The sequence below is a fragment of the Mobula hypostoma genome, chromosome 13 (genome assembly GCF_963921235.1).
Source record: "Mobula hypostoma chromosome 13, sMobHyp1.1, whole genome shotgun sequence".
Classification (NCBI taxonomy): domain Eukaryota; kingdom Metazoa; phylum Chordata; class Chondrichthyes; order Myliobatiformes; family Myliobatidae; genus Mobula; species Mobula hypostoma.
In genome coordinates, this window is record NC_086109.1 from 10,088,967 (window position 1) to 10,111,023 (window position 22,057).

At 43.2% G+C, this 22,057-nt stretch overlaps 1 protein-coding gene across 2 annotated transcripts in view; it reads left to right on the top strand.

Moving 5' to 3' along the window:
- Positions 1-22,057, top strand: part of LOC134355902 (hyaluronidase PH-20-like) — a 38,613-nt gene that overhangs the window by 10,815 nt on the left and 5,741 nt on the right. For both annotated transcript variants that reach the window (XM_063066429.1, XM_063066431.1), the window contains exons 2-3: positions 6,660-7,632; positions 21,644-21,733. In XM_063066429.1, the coding sequence (XP_062922499.1) occupies positions 6,682-7,632; positions 21,644-21,733 (1,041 nt within the window). In that variant the 5' untranslated portion in view covers positions 6,660-6,681. The remainder of the gene's footprint in view (positions 1-6,659; positions 7,633-21,643; positions 21,734-22,057) is intronic.

Below are 22,057 nucleotides of genomic sequence, written 5' to 3' on the forward strand. Positions count from 1 at the left end.
TTCAGCAACAGCACTGTCCATGACAGACACAACAAGTAATCATGTAAACTTACATTCACATTATTGGTGAATAATGTACACTCGGTGGCCACCTTACTAGTCACCTCCTGTACCTAATAAAGTGGCCACTGAGTGTATGTCTGTATATCTTCTGCTGCTGTAGCCCTTCCACTTCAACTTTTGATGTATTATGTATTCAGAGACGCTCTTCTGCACACTATTGTTGTAACACGTGGTCATTTGAGTGACTGTCATCTTCCTGTCAGTTTGAACCAGTCGGACCATTCTCACCTGACTTCTCTCATTAACAAGGCATTTTTTCTCACAGACTGCTGCTCACTGGATTTTTTTGTTTTGTTTTTCACACCGTTCTCTGGAAACTCTAGAGATTTTTGTGCGTGAAAATCCCAGGAGATCATCAGCTTCTGAGTTACACAAACCACCCCGTCTGGCACCAATGACTATTCCATGGTGAAAGTCACTCAAAGCACATTTCTTCCCCATTCTGATGTTTGATCTGAGCCAGTGAACCTCTTGACCATGTCTGCATGCTTTTATGCACTGAGTTCTTTCCATATGATTGGCTGATTAGATATTTTTATTAAGGAGCAGGTGTACCTAATAAAGAGGCCACTGTGTGTGACACAATGTCTGGTACAACTGCGATATAACATTTCAAAGTTCAGAAGGTTAACGTAAATTTATTATCAAAGTACCTATACATCACTGTATACAACCCTGAGATTTGTTTTCTTGCAGGTATACAATGTAAATTGTATACCCGTGCACTGAGAGCGGTAAGCATAAAGGTGTTGGGTGCTTACTGTTCTGGTTAACAACAGATGGTGCAATCCGGGTCATATTACGATCGAGGAACGTGTTTGTAGACCGGATATTGAACTTTTTACTGTTGGACTTTGGCCACATTCCACCGTGATACAACACTGGGCAGCACGGGAGGTCGTTCCTGCCTGTGGCCATCGAACGTGCAGTTCCTCCCATGGAGGGTCAGACACCCTGAGTCAATAGACTGGTCCTGGAGTTATTTTCCATCTGGCATAGTTTGCATTTTGTTGTTTGATTGTCTGTGGTTTTTGTATTGCTATATTTACGCTCTATTCTTGGTTGGTGCGGCTGTAACGAAACCCAATTTCCCTCGGGATTAATAAAATATATCTATCTATCTATCTATCTATCTATCTAAATCCAAGAAACACAACAGAATCAATGAAAGCCTGTACCCAACAGACAACCAACCAATGTGCAAAAGACAAAAAAACAAAAAATAAAATAATAATAATAATAATACAATAAATAAGCAATAAATATTAAGAACATGAGATGAAGAGTCCTTCAAAGTGAGTCCATAGGTTGTGGGACCATTCAGTGACGGGCAAATGAAGTTGAGTGAAGTTATCCCCTCTGTTTCAAAAGCTTGATGGTTGAGGGGTAATAACTGTTCCTGAGCCCGGTGCTGTAGGTCCTGAGGCTCCTGTACCTTCTTCCTGATGGTAGCAGTGAGAAGAGAGTATGGTCTGGGTGGTGGGGGTCCTTGATTATAGATGCTGCTTTCTTACGACAGCACTCAGTGGTGTAGATATGCTCAATAGTGGGCAAGGCTTTTCCAGTGATGGACTGGACTAGTTTTTGTAGGATTTTACATTCAATGGCATTGACTTAAGCATTATATATTTGCATTAATGAGTGTGTACCTAAGGTGTACAGGTGTACCTAATAAAGTGGCCAATGAGGGTATATTTAACTATCCTCCACTCATTGCATTGTTTTTCAGAACATTATTACTCTTACTGGGAGAGGATGCTACCTTTTTTCCTGTTAGTTTCAAAAATATAAATTTACAAAGTAAATGGAAACTATTAATCATAAGTCCACTCTACTCTATTTTATAATTATTCACTGGACCAGTACTGGCAAGAACTTCCTAAATTATGAATTCTAAGTTTAAGTTGGACTTCAATAGAATTGAATTTCAGAAGCAAAATACAATGCACAGCTACATCTTTAAATATTTCATATTTAACGAAAAAAGCTGAGGAAGAATTTCTTTCCATTGCATTGATCCAATCTTTAACTAACACTTTTTAGTATTAATGAAGGCTTACCGGAACACAAGTTTTGGCAATTAATCTTTAATTCACACCATACAGTCTTAGAACAGTAGGGCACAGACCTCTCCCTCAACGTTGCAAAAATAAAGGAGCTGGTTGTAGACTACAGGAGGAATGGACACAGCTAATATCTATAGACATCAATGGATCTGGGGTTGAGAGAGTGAACAGCTTTAAGTTCCTCGGCATTAACATCATCAATGATCAAACCTGGTCTGTATATACCAGCTGTGTGGTGAAAGAGGCACAACAGTGCCTCTTTCACCTCAGACAGTTGAAGAAGTTTGGAATGGGCCCCCAAATCCTAAGAACTTTCTACAAGGCACAATTGAGAACATCCTGACTGGCTGCATCACTGCCTGCTGTGGGAACTGTACTTCCCTCCATCACAGGGCTCTGTAGAGAGTGGTGCAGACAGCCCAGTGCATCTGTAGCTGTGAGCTTCCCACTATTCAGGACATTTACAAGGACAAGTAAGTAAAAAGGGCCCAAAGGATCATTGGGGACACAAGTCACCCCAACCGCAAACTGTTCCAGCTGCTACCATCTGGGAAATGATGCCACAGCATAAAAGCCGGGACCAACAGGCTCCGGGACAGCTTCTTCCACCAGGCCATCAGACTGATTAATTCATGCTGACCCAACTGTATTTCTATGTTATATTGACTGTCCTGTTGTATATACTATTTAATATAAATTACTATGATTGCACATTGCACATTTGAATGGAGTCGTAACGTAAAGATTTTTACTACTCATGTATATGAAGGATGTAAATAATAAACTCAATTCAATTTTCATCCCATTTCATCCATGCCAACTGTGACCAAGTACTCAAAGTGTTATATCTCAGTGCACAGAATATAGGAAATAAGGTGGATGATCTTCTTGCACTATTACAAATTGTTGGGTACGATGTTGTGGCCATCACTGAGTCATGGCTGAAGGATGGTTGTATTTAGGAGCTGAATGTCCAAGGTTACACGTTATATCAGAGAGATAGGAAGGTAGGCAGAGGGGATGGCTGGTAAGGAATGGCATCAAATCAGTAAAAAGATGTGACATAGGATCGGAAGATGTTGAATCCCTGTGAGTTGAGTTACGAAACTGCAAGGACCCTGATGGCAGTTATAAACAGGTTTTCCAAGGGTAGCTGAGATGTGGATCACAGATTACAATAGGACATAGAAAAGGCATTTCAAAAGCGCAATGTTATGATAGTTACGGGAGATTTCAACATGCAGTTCGATTTGGAAAATCAGGTTGGTAATGGATCTCAAGAGAGTGAGTTTGTTAAATGCCTACAAGATGGCTTTTTTAGAGCAGTTTGTGATTGAGCCTTCTTGGGGATTAGCTATATTGGATTGAGTGTTATGTAATTAACTGGAGGTAATTAGGGAGTTTATGGTAAAAGAACACTTAGGAGACAGTGATCACAATATCAAAGTTGCTTGAATTTCCAGTATCTGCAGAATTCCTCGTGTTTGAGTGATCACAATATGATTGAGTTCAACTTCAGGTTTGATGGGGAGAAAGTGAAGTCTGACATAGCAGTATTTCAGTGGAGTAAAGGAAGTTACAGTGGTATGAGAGAGGAGTTGGCCAAAGTTAATTGGAAGGAGATGCTGGCAGGGATGACAGCAGCACGGCAGTGGTGTGAGTTTCTGGCAAAAAATGAGGAAGGTGCGGTATAGTTGTATTCCAAAAACAAAGAAATACTCAGTTGGCAAAACAGTACAACTGTGCCTGACAAGGGAAGTCAAAGCTAATGTAAAAGCAAAAGATAGGGCATAAAACAAAGCAAAAAATTAGTGGGAAGATAGAGGATCAAAAACCTACAGAGAGCAACTAAAAGAATCATTGGGTGGGAAAAGATGAAATATGAAAGCAAATTAACAAATAATGTCAAAGTGGATAGTAAAAGCTTTTTTAAGTATGAATAAAATAAAAGAAAGGTGACAATGGATATAGAACCATTAGCAAATGGGGCTGGAGAAATAAGATGGCAGATGAACTGAATGAGTATTTTGCATCAGTCCTTACTGTAGAAGGCACTGGCAGTATGCCAGATGTTGAAGGGTATGAGGGAAGAGAAGTGAGTGCAGTTACTATAAAAGGGGAGAAGGTGCTCAAAAAGCAAAAAGACCCAAGGGTACATAAATCACCCAGACCAGATAAACTGCACACTAGGGTTTTGAAAGAGGTAGGGATGTGGAGGCATTAGTAATGAATTTTCAAAAATCATTGGAATCCGGCATGGTGCTAGAGCTAGAACCACAAGGCACAACCTCAAAACTGAGGGGCAAAATTTTAGAACAGAGGTAAGGAAGGATTTTTTTCACCAGAGGGTAGTAAATCTGTAAAATGCTTTGCCACTGACTGTGGTGGAAGCCTAATCCACGGGTATATTTAAGGCAGAAGTTGAATCATTTCCTGATTGGTCAAGGCATCAAAGGATACAGGAAGGAGACCGGTGTATGGATTTGAGTAGGATTTGGGATCAGACACGATGGAATGGTAGAGCAGATTCAATGGGCTGAATGGCCTAATTTTGCACCTATAACTTATGGTCTTATGGTCTTATGAACTGGAAAAATTCAAATGTCACTTCACTCCTTAAGAAAAGAGGAAGGCAGCAGAAAAGAAACTATAGACCAGTAAGCTTGACCTCAGTGGTTGGGAAGATGTTGGAGTCAATTGTTGAGGATGAGGTTATGGAGTACCTGGTAACACAGGACAAGATAGGACAAAGTCAGCATGGTTTCCTTAAGGGAAAATATTGCCTGGCAAACATGTTAGAATTATTAGAGGAGATTAGAAGTAGGATAGATAAAGGGGATGTAGTGGATGTTATATATTTGGATTTTCAGGAGAACTTTGACAAGTGCCACACATGAAGTTGCTTACCAAGTTAAGAGCCCATGGTATTGCAGGAGAGTTACTAACATGGTTAGAGCATTGGCTGATTGGTAGGAGGCAGTGAGTGGGAATAAAAGGATCCTTTACTGATTGTGGTGACTAGTGGTGTTCCACAGGGGTCAGTGTTTTTATGCTGTATATCAATGATTTAGATGATGGAATAGATGGCTTTGCAGATGATATGAAGGTTGGTGGAGAAGCAGGTAGTGTTGAGGAAACAGGCTGCAGAAGGACTTAGACAGAATAGGAGAATGGACAAGAAAGTGGCAAATGAAATACAACTGTGGAAAATGCATGGTCATGCACTTTGGTTGTAGAAATAAATGTGCAGACTATTTTCTAAGTGGGGAGAGAATCCAAAACTCTGAGATGCAAAGGGACTTGAGAGTCTTTGTGCAGAACATCCTAAAGGTCTAGTCAGTGGCGAGGAAGACAAATGCAATGTTAGCATTCATCTCAAGAGGGATAGAGTACAAAATAGGGATGTGATGCTGAGGCTTTATAATGCACTGGTGTGGCCTCACCTTGAGAATTGTGAACAGTTTTGGGTTCCTCACCTAAAGAAAGATATGCTGGCTTTAGAGAGGGTTCAGTGGAGGTGCACAAGGATGATTCCGGGAATAAAAGGGTTATAATACGGGAAACATTGGATAGTTCTGGGTCTGTACTCGCTGGAATTTAGAAGGATGGGTGGGGATCTCATTGAAACTTTTTGAATGTTGAGAGGCCTAGACAGAGTAAATGTAGAAAGAATGGTTCCTTTGGTGGGGGAGTCTCAGACAAGAGGGCACAGCCTCAGGCTGGTGGGACGGCCATTTACAACAGAGATGTGGAGAAATTTCTTTGGTGGTGAACTTGTGGAATTTGTTGCCACAGGCAGCTGTGGAGGCAGGTCATTGGGTGCATTTAAAGCAGAGCTTTATAGGTTCTTGATTGAACACTGCATCAAAGGTTACGGGGAGAAGGCCAGGCAGTGGGGCTGAGGAGGGGAAAGAGAATCAGCCATGATTGAATGGCAGAATAGACTTGATGGGCCAAATGGCCTAATTCTGCTCTTATGTCTTATGATCTTATGGTGTTATGATGCCGATCTACTCTAATCCCATTTGCCCGCATTAGACACATATCCCCGTGTGTCTTTCCCTCCGTTCCCGCCCAAATGCCCTTTGAATATTATAACAATCAATATATCTCAATGTCAAACTTGATAGATTTACTAGGTTAACACACACAAAATGCTGGAGGAACTCAGCAGGTTGGGCAGCAGCTTTGGAAATGAATAAAGGTTAGATGTTTCCGGTTGAGACCTTCATCAGGGCGATGATGAGTGTTGGCCCAATACCTCAACTCTTTATTCCTCTCCATAGATGCTGCCTGACCTGCTGAGTTCCTCCAGCATTTTGTGAGTGTTACTCTGGATTTCCAGCATCCGCAGAATCTCTTCTGTTTATCATAGACTTACTGTTGGGTGGTTTAAAAAGAATCATGTTTCTCTGGGGTGCTGTTGGGCATGCTAAGTTCTTTGTTTCACACTGGATTTAAATTCTAAGACATTTTACTGAATATGTTTCCAAGTGAAAGAAGTTTGTTTCCTCCTCTTTATTTTCTTAGAGGCTGGGATCTCATTGCCAGGATGGATGTATTCAATCGTTTGGGAAGTAGCAGCGTTAAAATCCTGGTCATTCTTTGGCACCTCACACTTGTTCCAGGATCCTCCAGCTGGTCGCATCTCAAAACCACATCTCCTTTAAGGCAGGGTTTCCCATTCCTCGGGATATGGAATGCGCCGTCAGAACTATGCACAAACAAATTTGGAATCACATTCAACCTAACGTCATTTCCGATGGTATCGACCACACGGAGAAGCCCGTTCCAGCAGGACATCCGGATATTCTTCAATCGAATGCTTGGACACTACCCTCACTACAATGAGCTAACTGGTCAGGAGTTCAACGGTGGGATTCCACAGCAAGTTAACATGGCTGAGCATTTGAAAAAATCTGAGCAGGATATTCAGATGCTAATCCCATCCACCACATCCAAGGGCTTGGCTGTTATTGACTGGGAGAACTGGAGACCCCTCTGGAGTAGGAACTGGAACCATATGTGCATCTACCAGCGCCAATCCACTGAGCTGGTGCAGCAGAGGGATTTATCCCTAATGCGGGAAAATGCAACGGCAATTGCCAAGGCCGAATTCGAGGAGGCTGCAAAAACATTGCTGATCAAGACTCTGCAGCTCGGCAAGAAATTAAGACCCAATCAACTCTGGGGTTATTACCTGTTCCCCAATTGTTATAACAGCTGGCACAAGGGCAGGAATAGAACGTACACGGGAAAGTGCCCCCAGCGGGCAGTATCACGCAACAACAAACTCCTTTGGCTCTGGCGGGAGAGCACAGCACTTTTCCCTAGTATCTACCTGCCCAAAGTTTTCCAGTCTTCCTACAAGGCAAAGCTGTTTGTGCGCAATCAAGTACAGGAGGCCATGAGGGTCGCTGCTCTTTCCAAAGAACACGCTCTCCCAGTTTATGTTTATACCAGAGCAATGTATCGCAACGCTTTTAACCAATCCCTCTCGGAGGTAAGGAGAATTGAGAATCAGAATCAGGTTGCGAAATTTGTTGCTTAGTGGCAGCAGTACAATGCAATACATAAAATATACTATAAATTACTATATATATATAGTTATTATATATTATAACATATATAATTCTTAGAATTATTAAATCATAATTATAATAACCCTGCAGGCATGTACTATAATGGGACTTTTTACATTGGAGCATAGACAAACTAGAGGTGATCTCATAGAGATGTGAAAATTATGAGGTGCATAGACAAGGTGAAGGTGCACGTTGGCTGGGGAATCAAGGACTAGAGGGCATAAGTCTAAGGTAAGAGGGAAAGGATTCAATAGGAACACACATAAAAGTTGCTGGTGAACGCAGCAGGCCAGGCACCATCTATTAGAAGAGGTACAGTGGACATTTTGGGCCGAGACCCTTCGTCAGGACTAACCGAAAGAAGAGCTAGTAAGAGACTTGAAAGTGGGAGGGGGAGGGGGAGATCCGAAATGATAGGAGAAGACAGGAGGGGGAGGGATGGAGCCAAGAGCTGGACAGGTGATAGGCAAAAGGGATATGACAGGATCATAGGACAGGAGGCCCAGGGAGAAAGAAAAGGGGGAGGAGGGGAAAAAGCCCAGAGGATGGGCAAGGGGTATAGTGAGAGGGACAGAGGGAGAAAAAGGAGAGAGAGAAAAAGAATGTGTGCATATAAATAAATAACGAATGGGGTACAAGGGGGAGGTGGGGCATTAGTGGAAGTTTGAGAAGTCAATGTTCATGCCATCAGGTTGGAGGCTACCCAGGCGGAATATAAGGTGTTGTTCCTCCAACCTGAGAGTGGCTTCATCTTGACAGTAGAGGAGGCCGTGGATAGACATATCAGAATGGGAATGGGACATGGAATTAAAATGCGTGGCCACTGGGAGATCCTGCTTTCTCTGGCGGACAGAGCGATTCAATAGGGACACTTTACACCCAGAGAGTGCTTTGCTTTTTCAACGAGCCGCCAGAAGAAGTAGTTGGAGCAGCTCCATTAACTACATTTAAAAGGTACTTGGATAAGAAAGGTTTAGGGAAATGTGGACCAAATGCAGGCAGACAGGACTAGCTTAGATGAGAATTTCAACTGGCATGGACAATTTGAGCCAAAGGTCCTGATGCCTTGCCATACGACTCCACGACTATATGAGTTCTTGGAGGGTCTCTAGTAAATAGAATGTAAGATGAGGATATTTTGTGGAACTTGCATGTCTTGTAGAGTAGCTGTGTACTTAAATATTTTGCAATGGGGAGCTCAAAAATAACCCAGAATATGAGACATAGATAATTGGTGATTGGTTTAATAGTGACACATGTATTGAGATAAAGTGAACAGCTTTCGTTTGCGTGCTACCATATAGTTCATTCCATAGGGAAATACATTAAGGTAGTACAAAGTGCAGACAAAAACAGGAATGCAATAGTGTTGTAGTGATATGCTATATATATAGATAGATAGATATTGCAATTTTCTATAGATTTCACGTGCATTTTCTCAAAGCCCTTGCATTGTATCTGTATCTATCAATAGAGAAGGCAGTGAGACCTGGGATTAGCAATGGGAAAAGACAGATGACAATCAGATGCACAAGGCAAAACAATGCAGTACCAGTGGACTGTGACAGATTCTATCACTGCCCAAGGTCCACGTCCGGTGCCTAGCCATGTCTAACAATGATCAGGCAAAACACCTGCTGGCACGGTTAGCATAACGCTTCACAGCACCGGCTGTATCAGACCAAGGTTTGATTCCTGCCACTGTACAATCCCTGTAACCGCGTGGGTTTCCTTTGGGTGCTCTAGGTTTCCTCTCACATTACAAAGACGTATGGTTAGGGTTAGTAAGTTATGTTGGCACTGGAAGCATGGCGACACCTGCAGGTTGCCCCTGGCACAATTCTCACTGAATTAATTTACATGTGATAACTAAGGTAATCTTTCTTTCTTTGACTGTTAACAATTCAAGTTTTATGATAGCCCTGTTTTATTTCTGCAAATAGACGCTGCTATCCATAACTGGGAAATCAGGCACTCACTTGGCACTACATAATAAAGGCTTTGAAGAGGTCTATCCCCTATAATTATACTGGGTAGGCAGTCTCAACCAGTCTTTGGTTTTCACTCTCTCCTTCCCTGATCTCTCCCCCTCCAAATAAAGTTCACATCACCGCACATGTAATTGTGGTTAAAGGATTAATTTTCTTTTTTTGGCTCGCACTCAGCTTACATATTGATGGCATGTGTTGCTTTTGCCAGTTTTGGCAAATATTATTCTTCTGGGGAAATATTATTCTTCTAAGTCCTTTGACCGCAGAGTAACTGAATTCACGAGTCACTCCTTTACTCACTTGAGTAGCAGAATAGCGCAGTGGAAGTGTGCTTGGCTCATAAACCAGAGGTTGTGGATTGAAACAATCCTCCGCTATACCCCGTGTTGGCAACAACATTTATCCATCAGGGTATTAAGGGGTGGCACAAATGCGTAGCGATTAATGTAACATTATTACAAGCACCAGTGACCCGGGTTGATTTCCACCACTGTCCGTAATAGGTTATACGTTCTCCCTGTAACCAAGTGGGTTTCCTTCGATGCCCCTGTTTCCTCCCACAATCCAAAGACATACAGTTAGTGGGTTAATTGGTCACATGAGTGTAATTGGGCAGTGTGGGATCATTGGGCCAGAATGATCAGGTACTGCACTGTAGTGCTAAATAAAAAATACATTAAAAATGAGTCAGAAAGCAGTATCGTTGGAGAAAGTTTGAAATGCTTGCACTTTATAAAAAGCAGTCCAGATAATGTCAGCATAGTTTGTTGAGATTTGCCTTATTTGTTAATGGCCACCATGGAACTTGGAAGAATATCAGAGCTCAGCACTGAGAAAAGTCATTGCAAAACCTGGTAGTTGTGGTGAGACTTCCCAGTTCATCCCGCTGGATGTAATGGATTTCAGTTGGACAGATGTAGTTTTCCAAAATTAAATACAACATTTTGTGGCTCATGTAATGGTCGAGATAAACCAGCCTGCTGTGAACCGCATCACTGGAGGCATTCTTTGTGGCATGGTGGTCAGAACACAGACAGGTCTCTGTCTCTTTTAGGAATTCTGGAGTTCTTCCAAGAGGGATGTGGGATGCTTCTGCCCAGATATTGAGATTGGCTTTCATGCAGACGTAGCAGAAGGGACCCACTGCTTGATTTCACTGCTGCATGCTGGGAAGTTCCACTGATGTAAGGGTACCACAAGGCCTAACTTAGTAAATTGGTTTATTATTGTCATATGTATTGAGATACAGTGAGATACTTTGTTTACATGCCATCCATACAGATCATTTCATCACATCAGTGTATTGAGGGAAAACAAGAAGAGAATACAGGATAATGTTAAATGTGCAGAGAAAATGCAGTGAAGGCAGCCAATAAGATGCGAGGCCATAATGAGGTAGATTGTGAGGCCAAGAGTCCATCTTATCATACGTGGGGACCATTCAATAGTTTTATAACTGTGGGATAGAAACCAAAGCTTGGTGGTACATGCTTTCAGGCTACATCTGCACAACAACCAACGGGAGGAGGAAAAGGGAGAAATTCTGGTGTGGTTGTGGTCTTAGATTATTTTGGCTGTTGTAATGAGGTAGTAAGTGTAGAGTCCATAGAGGTGAGGCTGGCTTCCATGATGCACTGAGCTGTGTCCACAAGTCTCCGCAGTTTCTTGCAGCTAGGGCAGAGCAGTTTCCATACTCCATCTCCCAAGACTGCAGCAAATTTCTACACAGGTACCGTGGAGAGCATTCTGACTGGTTGCATCACCGTCTGGTATGGAGGGGCCACCACACAGGATTGGAAAAAGCTGCGGAGAGTTGTAAAATCAGCCAGCTCCATCATGGGCATTAGCCTCCCCAACATTGAGGACATCTTTAAAAGGCTTCTTCCTCAAAATGGTGGTATCTGTCATAAAGGACTCCATCACCCAGGAGGGGGGAGAGGAGCCTAAAGACACACTCAATATTTTAGTAACAGAGTAAAACATTCCGAAGAACCCTCCACCGTCAGATTTCTGAATGGACATTGAACCCATGTCCTCTGCCTCTCTTTATTTTTGCCTTTTTTTGCTTTCTTTTTGTACCACTTATTTAATTTAATTATAAATATATATTTTGGGCAGATGGGGCTTGTCAGCCATGGTTGTCAGTTCATCTAGGAAAAGGAAATCTCTGATCCCAAACCCCTGCTGCCTTGCGGCTATATGCACTCATGGGGAAGGCTTCAGGAGTGAACCCCGAGGAAAAATCTGGAGCTGGCATCCCTAAGGCAGTCCTACGTTGAGTTTAACGCTAACTGGCAACTCCTGCAATGCCGCTGGGTGCCAACCTGTATCAGTCTCTGCCGTTCCTCTGGATTCATCAACTGCATGGAGAGGGGATGCCTACGACATGGACAACAGCTTGCTCTCCCTATCATACTGCCCTGGCTGGGGTACTGGCTTGCATATCATGTAGACAGGTGGCATGTAACATCCATGGATGACCTGGTTGGTGAGGATCAAAGGGGACATGACAAATTTCTTTTGCCTCCCAAGTAAGGAGAGGTACTGGTGCTACCTTGGTCCTTGACCATAATCCCAGATCAAAGGAGCTGAGAGAGCCTGCCAAATGAGGACCTTAAAAAAGGCAAACAATCTATTAGTTGGTCCTCTGCTAATCTACGCAGAGACTTGCTGGCTGTTGCTTTAGGCCATTACCCAGTCACCCTCACAGTTTGTCAATCGTCAGAATTACTGGGGCTCTCAGAGCAGTTCGTTTAACAAGCTGTGGGAAGGGCACAAAGAGCACACAAAGGCATGTGGGTAGGTTAAGTGAGAAGCTAACAGATGGAGTACAGTGAGGGGTTATGCAATTTGGAAGGAAAAAGGAAAATGCAATTAAAGAAATGCATAGAAACAGCCCCTTCATTCAACCAGTCCATGCTCACCTAGCTGCCCAGCTAACCTAGACCCATTTACCAATGTTTCACCTTCATCCCTCTACACCAGAGTTCCCAACGTGGGGTCCACAGACACCTCGGTTAAGAGTAGGGGACCATGTTATAAAAAAGTTGGGAACCCAGCTCTATCTATGTGCTTGTCTATGCGCCTTTTGAATGATGTTATTTCATCTCCCTCAGCCACTTCCTCTGGCAGCTCTTTCAAGTTCAAGTTTAATTCTCATTCAACCATACACATGTTCAGCCAAATGAAACAATGTTCCTCTGGAGTCAAGGCGCGAAACACAGTACCGGCAGTCACACACAGCACAGCACAGAGCGCATACAGCACATATAATTACAAAGGCAAAAAAAACAGTCACAAAAAATAGTATGGCCCCAGTCCCTGATTGGTGCCTGGGATGTTGTCCACATATGGGGCCATGCTCTAGGTGAAAGAATTCCTATTAGATCTCACCCTTCTCACCTTAAGCCCATGCCCTCTAGTTTTTGATTCTCCAACACTGGGAATAAGACTGTGTGCATTCTCAATATCTATGCCCTTCATAATTTTATATTCATGAAACACTAAAGATTTGGGATGAACACTACCGTGCAAATATATAGCGAGGCTGTTTAAAACTTTTGCACAGTATTGTATTTGTTAACGTGGAGTGGAGAGTGAGTTTGTAAATCTGGCAGGAGCAAAGGATGTTGAGAATGGCGAGGGTGGAGCGACACGGGAGGGATGTGGGACAGGTGACAGAGAAAGAGTGTCAGGGACAGGGGTGGTGTGGGTGCAGACACATCCATCCCTGAGACACCAGGCAAGATCATTTGATTCCAAACAATTGGTTTACTGATCATTACAGAGTGTCTCTCTGATGCTTCCTCCCCTCTCCCTTCCTCTTTTCCTCAACCATGATTCCTGTCACCCTTCCCCTTCCCACTTTCAGTCCACAATAGAGACCCATATCAGAATCAAGTTTATCATCACTCACATATGTCATGAAATTTGTTTTTTCTGTGTGGCAACAGTACAGTGCAATACATAAAATTACTACAGTACTGTGCAAAACTCTTAGACATCCTAGCTATATAGAAACCATAGAAACCATAGAAACTACAGCACAGAAACAGGCCCTTTGGCCCTTCTTGGCTGTGCCGAACCATTTTCTGCCTAGTCCCACTGATCTGCACACGGACCATATCCCTCCATACACCTCCCATCCATGTATCTGTCCGATTTATTCTTAAATGTTAAAAAAGAACCCGCATTTACCCCTCGTCTGGCAGCTCATTCCACACTCCCACCACTCTCTGTGTGAAGAAGCCCCCCCTAATGTTCCCTTTCCCCCTTCACCCTTAACCCATGTCCTCTGGTTTTTTTCTCCCCTTGCCTCAGTGGAAAAAGCCTGCTTGCATTCACTCTATCTATACCCATCATAATTTTATATACCTCTATCAAATCTCCCCTCATTCTTCTACGCTCCAGGGAATAAAGTCCTAACCTATTCAACCTTTCTCTGTAACTGAGTTTCTCAAGTCCCGGCAACATCCTTGTAAACCTTCTCTGCACTCTTTCAACCTTATTTATATCCTTCCTGTAATTTGGTGACCAAAACCGAAAACAATACTCCAGATTCGGCCTCACCAATGCCTTATACAACCTCATCATAACATTCCAGCTCTTATACTCAATACTTCGATTAATAAAGGCCAATGTACCAAAAGCTCTCTTTACGACCCTACCTACCTGTGACGACACTTTTAGGGTATTTTGTATCTGTATTCCCAGATCCCTCTGTTCCACTGCACTCCTCAGTGCCTTACCATTAACCCTGTATGTTCTACCTTGGTTTGTCCTTCCAACGTGCAATACCTCACACTTGTCAGTATTAAACTCCATCTGCCATTTATCAGCCCATTTTTCCAGATGGTCCAACTCCCTCTGCAGGCTCTGAAAACCTTCCTCACTGTCTACTACACCTCCAATCTTTGTATCATCAGCAAACTTGCTGATCCAATTTACCACATTATCATCCAGATCATTGATATAGATGACAAATAACAATGGACCCAGCACTGATCCCTGTGGCACACCACTAGTCACAGGCCTCCACTCAGAGAAGCAATTCTCTACCACCACTCTCTGGCTTCTTCCATTGAGCCAATGTGTAATCCAATTTACCACCTCTCCATGTATACCTAGCGACTGAATTTTCCTAACTAACCTCCCATGCGGGACCTTGTCAAAGGCCTTACTTAGATATATATGTATCTAAGACTTTTGCACATACTGCAGTGACAGCAAGAAATAAGAAATATTGGCTTACATTGGAAGGGTTCCCAAGTATAACTGCAGGGATATTTTGATGCCGTTTTATAGGGTAGTGGGGAGACCACACTTGGAGTAGCACAGACCGTTTTGGAATCCATATTTGTGGAAGTCTATATTAACCTTGGAAGCAGCATAGAGAAGCTTAACCAGGTTGAAATGACGGATCTGACATATGAGGAGACGCTGAGCAGACTAGGCATACATTCTTCAGAATTTAGCAGAACTTAGTTGTGTAACATTCCAATGGGGAATGGTAGAGTGGATCCTGAGATGAGTTCCCCAGCGGGAGCATCTGGAGCTAGAGGGCATGGCTTCAGAATAAGGGATTGCTTGTTGAAAAAGGAGATGAAGAGGGATTTCTTCTCTCAGAAGGTGATGCCTCATTGGAATTCTATAATGAAAGAGCTGTGAAGAGTATCAAGATGTACATGGAAAAGGCAGGAAAGTGGGTTTGAGGGATTGATTAGGATAGCTCTTTCAGCTACAATGAGGGATGTCTGATCATTGTTCAGCAGAGCAGGCTGGAGGGGCTGAATGTCACTCCCATTATCCTTTCACATGATGAGGTGAAGTCATTGAACATAGTCAAGGTGGAGACTGACATTTAAACTGCAAAGGGAAATGAAGAGACCAGGAAAATGGTGCTGAGACCAAGACTGGGTCAGGCAGACAGATTTGAGAGCTGAATAGTGGCACTGATTTGAATCTCGAAGCATATATAGATCCTTTATTTATTGTGATAGACACAAGTACCTGTATGCAAAGGTGCAATGAAAAACTTTCTTGGAGTAGCGTCACAGGCACGTTGCATCAAAAAAGCAGCATTCGCAATGAACTCATGCACAGGGCACAGTTTTTACAAGAAACAACAGAATTAGAACAAATAAAATCTAAGTCCACTTTATTGCAAAAGTATCAAGTGATAATAGTGTTGCTGAACTGAGGTAGTGACTAGGAACTGTGCAATTATTCATGACATGAATGAACCTTGAACCCGGTGGTAGGGGGTGTCGGGCTTCAGTACCTCCTGCCCTGTGGTAGCTGTGAGAAGATGATAGATGTTGCCTTCCTGAAGCAGCACCTGCTGGAAAGGCCTGAGTTATTGCCTGTAAGTTCAAGAACAGAAATGTTGACGGGGAGTAGCTGTTCTTGAACTTGTTGATGTGGGACTTCAGGCTCTGAACGTCCTGTCTGATGGTAGTCATGGACAGATGGAATGGCCTGGATAGTGGGGACCTTTGATGATAGACATCGCCTTCTTGAGCAAGCACCTCCCGTAGATACTACCGATGGTGGAGATGGATATACCCATGACTGGGCTGAGCCCACTACTCTCTGAAGCTTTTTGCCTTCCTAAACATTCACATTGCCGTACTAGACCATGATGCAACCTATCAAGATACTTTCCATCTGTGGAAATCGGTGTGTTCACAGTAATGTACACTTAATGCATAATGGTAGTTCAGTGATCACATTCTTATCTACAAATTCAAGTCTTCTCAAGACCTCTGAGTACAAAATTCACAAAGGACTTGAAGACACAAGAGACCGCAGGTGCTGGAATCTGGAGCAATAGGCAATCTGCTGGAGAAACTCAGCTGGTTGAGCAGTATCTGGGTGGGGAAAGGATGGGTTGAAGTCCTGCACCATGACTGAGAGTGAAGTAGAAGGTACTCAGTGTAAAACCTTTTCACCCAAAGTCAGATCATTAGTTGCTTCAGATTCCAGGCATCAGCAATCTCTTAAGTCTTCTTATGACCCGCTCATGAATTTCTGAAACGTTGGAACCATCACCTTTCACATGAGATGTTAGGCCCAGGTTCTGCCTGCCCACTCAGCTGGATATAAAACATTCCTCGCACACGATGACAAGGGAGAGTGGACAGGGTGTCTCTGGTGATGGAGAATGTTTACCCTTCAAGCAACATCAGACAAAAACTGCCGTGGGAACTTGATGTGCACTACCATTTCTGTCTCGCAGCACATAAAGAGCAGAGCACTGACTGTAATTTATTTACTTAGAGATACAGTGTGGAACAGGCCTTTCCAGCTCAACAAACCGTGTCATCCAGCAACCCATCTATTTGACCTGAGCCCAATCACAGGGCAATTTACAGTGACCAATTCATAGTCTGTCTTTGGACTGTGTGAGGAAACCGGGGCATACAGAGGAAACCCACGCGCTCACAGGAAGAACGTACAAACTTTCTTACAGAGAATACCGGAATTGACCTCCCAACTCCTACACCCCGAGCTGTAATATACGCTACCGTGGCACCCTTAATGTATTAAGGGATGATGTGAGATGCAGTCTGTCAAAGGCCAGGGGGCATGGAAACTAAAGTAAATGAAGATTATCTTTAACTGTCACATGTACATCGAAGCAAACAGTAAAATGTGTCATTTACCCCAACAACTAACGCAATCTGAGGATGTGCTGGGGACAGTCCGCAAATGCCACCATGCTTATGGCGACAACATAGCATGCCCACAACTTACTGACCCTAACCCATACGCCTTTGGAATGTAGGAGGAAGCCGGAACTACCCGGAGGAAGTGTACGCAGTCACGGAGACAACGTATAAAGTCCTTACAGGCAATGGCGGGAATTGAACCCCAATCTTCCAATCACCGGTGCTATAAAGTGTTACATTAACTGCAATGCTTTGTCACCCCGGGGGGTGGGGGGGGTGATGTCTGGAAGTCTTGGCCCGCAAGAGTGGTGGAAGCAGAAAGCCTCCTCACACTTGGATGCCATGGAGTCAGACAGCTCAGGAACAGGCCCTTCGGCCCACCATATACATGCTGACCACCAGGTCCTATCTTCACTGACAGGACGACTACCTGGTATGGAAGTTGTCCTGTCCAAGACCGGAAGAAGCTGCAGAAGATCGTGAACATGGCGCAGCATATCACACAAACCAATCTTCCATCCTTGGATTCACTCTACACTGCACGCTGTCGGAGCAGTGCTACCAGGATAATCAAGGACACGACCCGCCCAGCCAAATCACTTTTCGTCCCTCTTCCCTCCGGGAGAAGGCTCAGGAGCTTGAAGACTCATATGGCCAGATTTGGGAACAGCTTCTTTCCAACTGTGATAAGACTGCTGAACGGATCCTGACCCGGATCTGGGCCGTACCCTCCAAATATCCGGACCTGCCTCTCGGTTTTTTTTCACTACCTTACTTTCCATTTTTCTATTTTCTATTTATGATTTATAATTTAAATTTTTAATATTTACTATAGATTTGTAATCCAGGGAGCGGGAAGCGCAGAATCAAATATCGCTGTGATGATTGTACGTTCTAGTATAAATTGTTTGGCGACAATAAAGTATGAAGTATAAAGTACTATTTCTATTTATTAACATGTGGTCTTTGGCTTGCCGTGCCTTGGCAATTCAAACGCTCATATAAATGCTTCTTATATTTAATTACTATTTATTTATTTATCAAGAAACAGTGCAGAATAGGCCCTTCCGGCTTTTTGAGCAATCCACTGATTTAATTCCAACCTAAACATGGGACAATTTACAATGACCACTTAACTTACTAACCGGTACATCTTTGGATTGTGATGCCATGCAAGTAGGTGAAGAGTCCTGAACAGTAGGGCTACAGACATACTGAGATAAGGTTGGGCAGTGCTAAATTGGTAAATTGGTTTATTGTTATCACAAGTAACAAGTACTACTACTACGTCGACTCAGGCCTAGGGGGCCAGCGTCGGGCACGATGATGGACTCTCCACTTCTCCCTCTCCCTCATCAGTGTGTTCAGTTCATCTACATTAGCCGCACCGCTGTCTTCTAGGAGCGTGTTGACCATAGTCTTGGGAGGGCGCCCAGAGTTCATCCTCCCGTGCTTGGGCTCCCATATGATGACCAGGCTGGCAGGTAGCTCAGGGTGGCGTAGACAGTGCACCGCTAGTTGCAGTCTTCTCACCTTCGATTTTAGTGGTGAGCATTGGTGGGTCGTTATAGAGCTCGACATCCATCATGTGCTGTTGCCAACACATGTCAAGAGCCATCCGGAGCATTCGTGTATAGCAACCATCTAAAGACTTTCGCATAGTAAGTATGCGAAAGTAACAAGATATAGTGAAAAACTTTGTCTCACATGCCATGCCCATAGATTATTTCTTTACAACAGTGCATCAAGATAGTACACGGGAAGAGCAATAACAGAATGCAGAATTCCTCCCACATTCCAAAGACATATGGACCTGCTCCTAAATTTCTTAATTAGGGGATTTTAACTGGATAAAGGAAAGGAAAGGTACGTCGCATCCGGAGTTTCTCCGGTTAGCGGACAATTTCCCTCCACGCCTCTCTGACGTAGTGGGGAACTGCACATGAGGCAAGTTACAGCGGTGGTTTGCCATTGCCTTCTGCTGGGTGAGTTTCCAAAGAGACTACCAGCTCGTAACCCAGCACGGATGGTAAGTGTGCAGGGGAGCCGGCTGGACTCGAACTCGGGACCTTTCGTCCCAAAGTCCGGCACTGATGCCACTATGCCACCAGTCGGGACTTAATTAGATAAATTTTGAAATGCCCAGAATCATAATCATGTTTATTATCACTGATCTATGTTGTGAAAATTGTTTTGCTGTACAGTTTAATACATAAAAAGTACTATTAAATTACACTAATAAAAATATACTTACATAAAGAAAAAATACAAAAAAAAAATAAGTAATGCAAAAAAGAGCAAAAATAGTGAGGTAGTGTCCATGGGTTCGTTATTCATTCAGAAATCTGATGGCGGATACCCATGATAAAAGTGATTTCTCCCCACAGAAACATTCCATATGGATGTACAGAAACATTGTCTGCATACTTCACAAACAACAGGGCAATCAGTTCAGTGACCAAAACAACTGCAGAACCTAAAGTTTCCAGCTGCATTACCAGAAGGCACAAGGTTTCCACGTCGGAAGGAACAGACACAGGATGATGGCAGGAAACAGTAGGAACAAAGTAAATTCCTAATTTAAATTTGGCCTTCCGCCACTTTATTTTGGCCCTCACTTAGCTGGAGGATGGCATTTGATGTCTATTTCAAAAATTAAAGATTAGCTTTATTTGTTACATCAGAATCAGAATAATATTTTTGTAAATTGTCCTGTGATTGGTCTAGGGATTCATCATGGGTTGCTAGGCAGCACTGCTTGAAGAGCCGAAAGGACCTATATCACTGTACCTCAAAAATATTTTTAAAAGTCAATAAATTGATTGTGGTTTGGTGCCTTAACTCTCTCTCCATCTCTGATTCCTCAATGAGGACTGGTGCGTTCCCATGTCTCAATCTTTCTGAAGACCAAAGAACTGACTTCAGGAAGGGTAAGATGAGGGAACACACACCAGTCCTCATAGAGGGATCAGAAGAGGAGAGAGTGAGCAATTTCAAGTTCCTAGCTGTCAATATCTCTGAAGACATAACCTGCACCCAACATCTTGATGCAGCTATAAAGAAGGCAAGACAGCGGCTATATTTCATTAGGAGTTTGAGGAGATTTGGTTTGTCACCAAAAACAATCACAGATTTCTACAGATGTACTGTGGAGAACATTCTGACCGGCTGCATCACTGTCTGGTATGGCGGTGGGACTACTGCTCACGACTGAAGTAAGCCGCAGAGATTGGTAAAATTAGTCAGCTCCATCATGTGTACTAGCCTCTGTAACGTCCAGGACATCTTCAATGAGCGATGCCTCAGAAATGTGGTGTCCATCATTAAGGACCCCTTCCATCCAGGATATGCCCTCTTCTCATTATTACCATCAGAAAGGTACACACGCTCAACGATTCTGGAACGGCTTCTTTCCTTCTGCCATCTGATTTCTGAATGGACATTGAACCCATGAACATTACTTCACTACTTTTTAATTTCTATTTTTATTTTGTACTACTTACTTAATTTAACTATTTTATATACTTACTGTAATTGACAGATTTTTTCACTATATTATCATGTATTGCATTGTACTGCTGCTGCAAAGTTAACATATTTCACCACATATTAAACCTGATTCTAAACAAACAACACAATAACAATGAACAATTCACAAGACAATAGTGCAAACAGCCATAAGCAATCGACAGTTAGCACAATGCACAAATGTCAATAATCAAACTTAAATAAATGTGAACATATGAACAGTCTCAATAATTGTCGACGGAACAAGGAGAGCAGGAAAGACCAGGTAATGGATGTTGTGTGGGGACGGCCAGGGTATTACACCTGAGTGAGTTTTGATGAGAAGCTGGATAGTTACAGGAAGGAAGCTACATCTACAGGGATAGCTACATGTACCTCGTAACATTGACTCATAAAGTGATATGCATCATTTGTTTCAAATCAAATCAGTGAAGACTGAGCTGGGAGCTGCACACATGCATCACCGTGCTTCCAGTGCCCTAACCCGTAAGTCTTTGGAAGGTGGGAGGAAATCGGGGCACCTGGAGGAAATCCACCGGGCACAGGGAGAATGTACAAACGGCTTGCAAACAGCAGTGTGATTTGAGCCCCAATCGGTGATTGCCAGCGCTGTATAACAATGGTGCTAACCGCTGCACTACCAAGCCGTCCCAGTTGAGAAGAAGTGCATTAAACACATTAACTTAAGTAGCTCTGAGCCCTCGGATTTATAACCTTTGATACATTTGTTCTTTCCTCAGGCCGATCTCGTCAGTACAATCGGTGAAAGTGCGGCCCTTGGAGCAGCGGGCATCGTGGTTTGGGAAAGCACAAATACAACTACCAATAAGGTAAGATTTGCCATTCATGCTTATCAAAGTCATAGACAGTTGAGTTCTCTTTTCCATAGAACATGGCACGAGCCCCTCAGCCCATGGTGTTAGGCTGACCTTTTAACCAGCTCTGCGATCAACCTAATCCCTACCTCCCACATAGCCCTTCATTTTCCTTTCATCCATGCTCCTATTAAATGTCTCTACCACCACCCCTGGCAGCACATTCCATGCACCCACCACTCTCTGTTAAAAGAAAACTTACCTCTGACATCCTCCCTGTACTTCCCTCCAATCACCAGAAAATTAGGCCCCATTATGTTAGCCATTTCCACCCTGGGA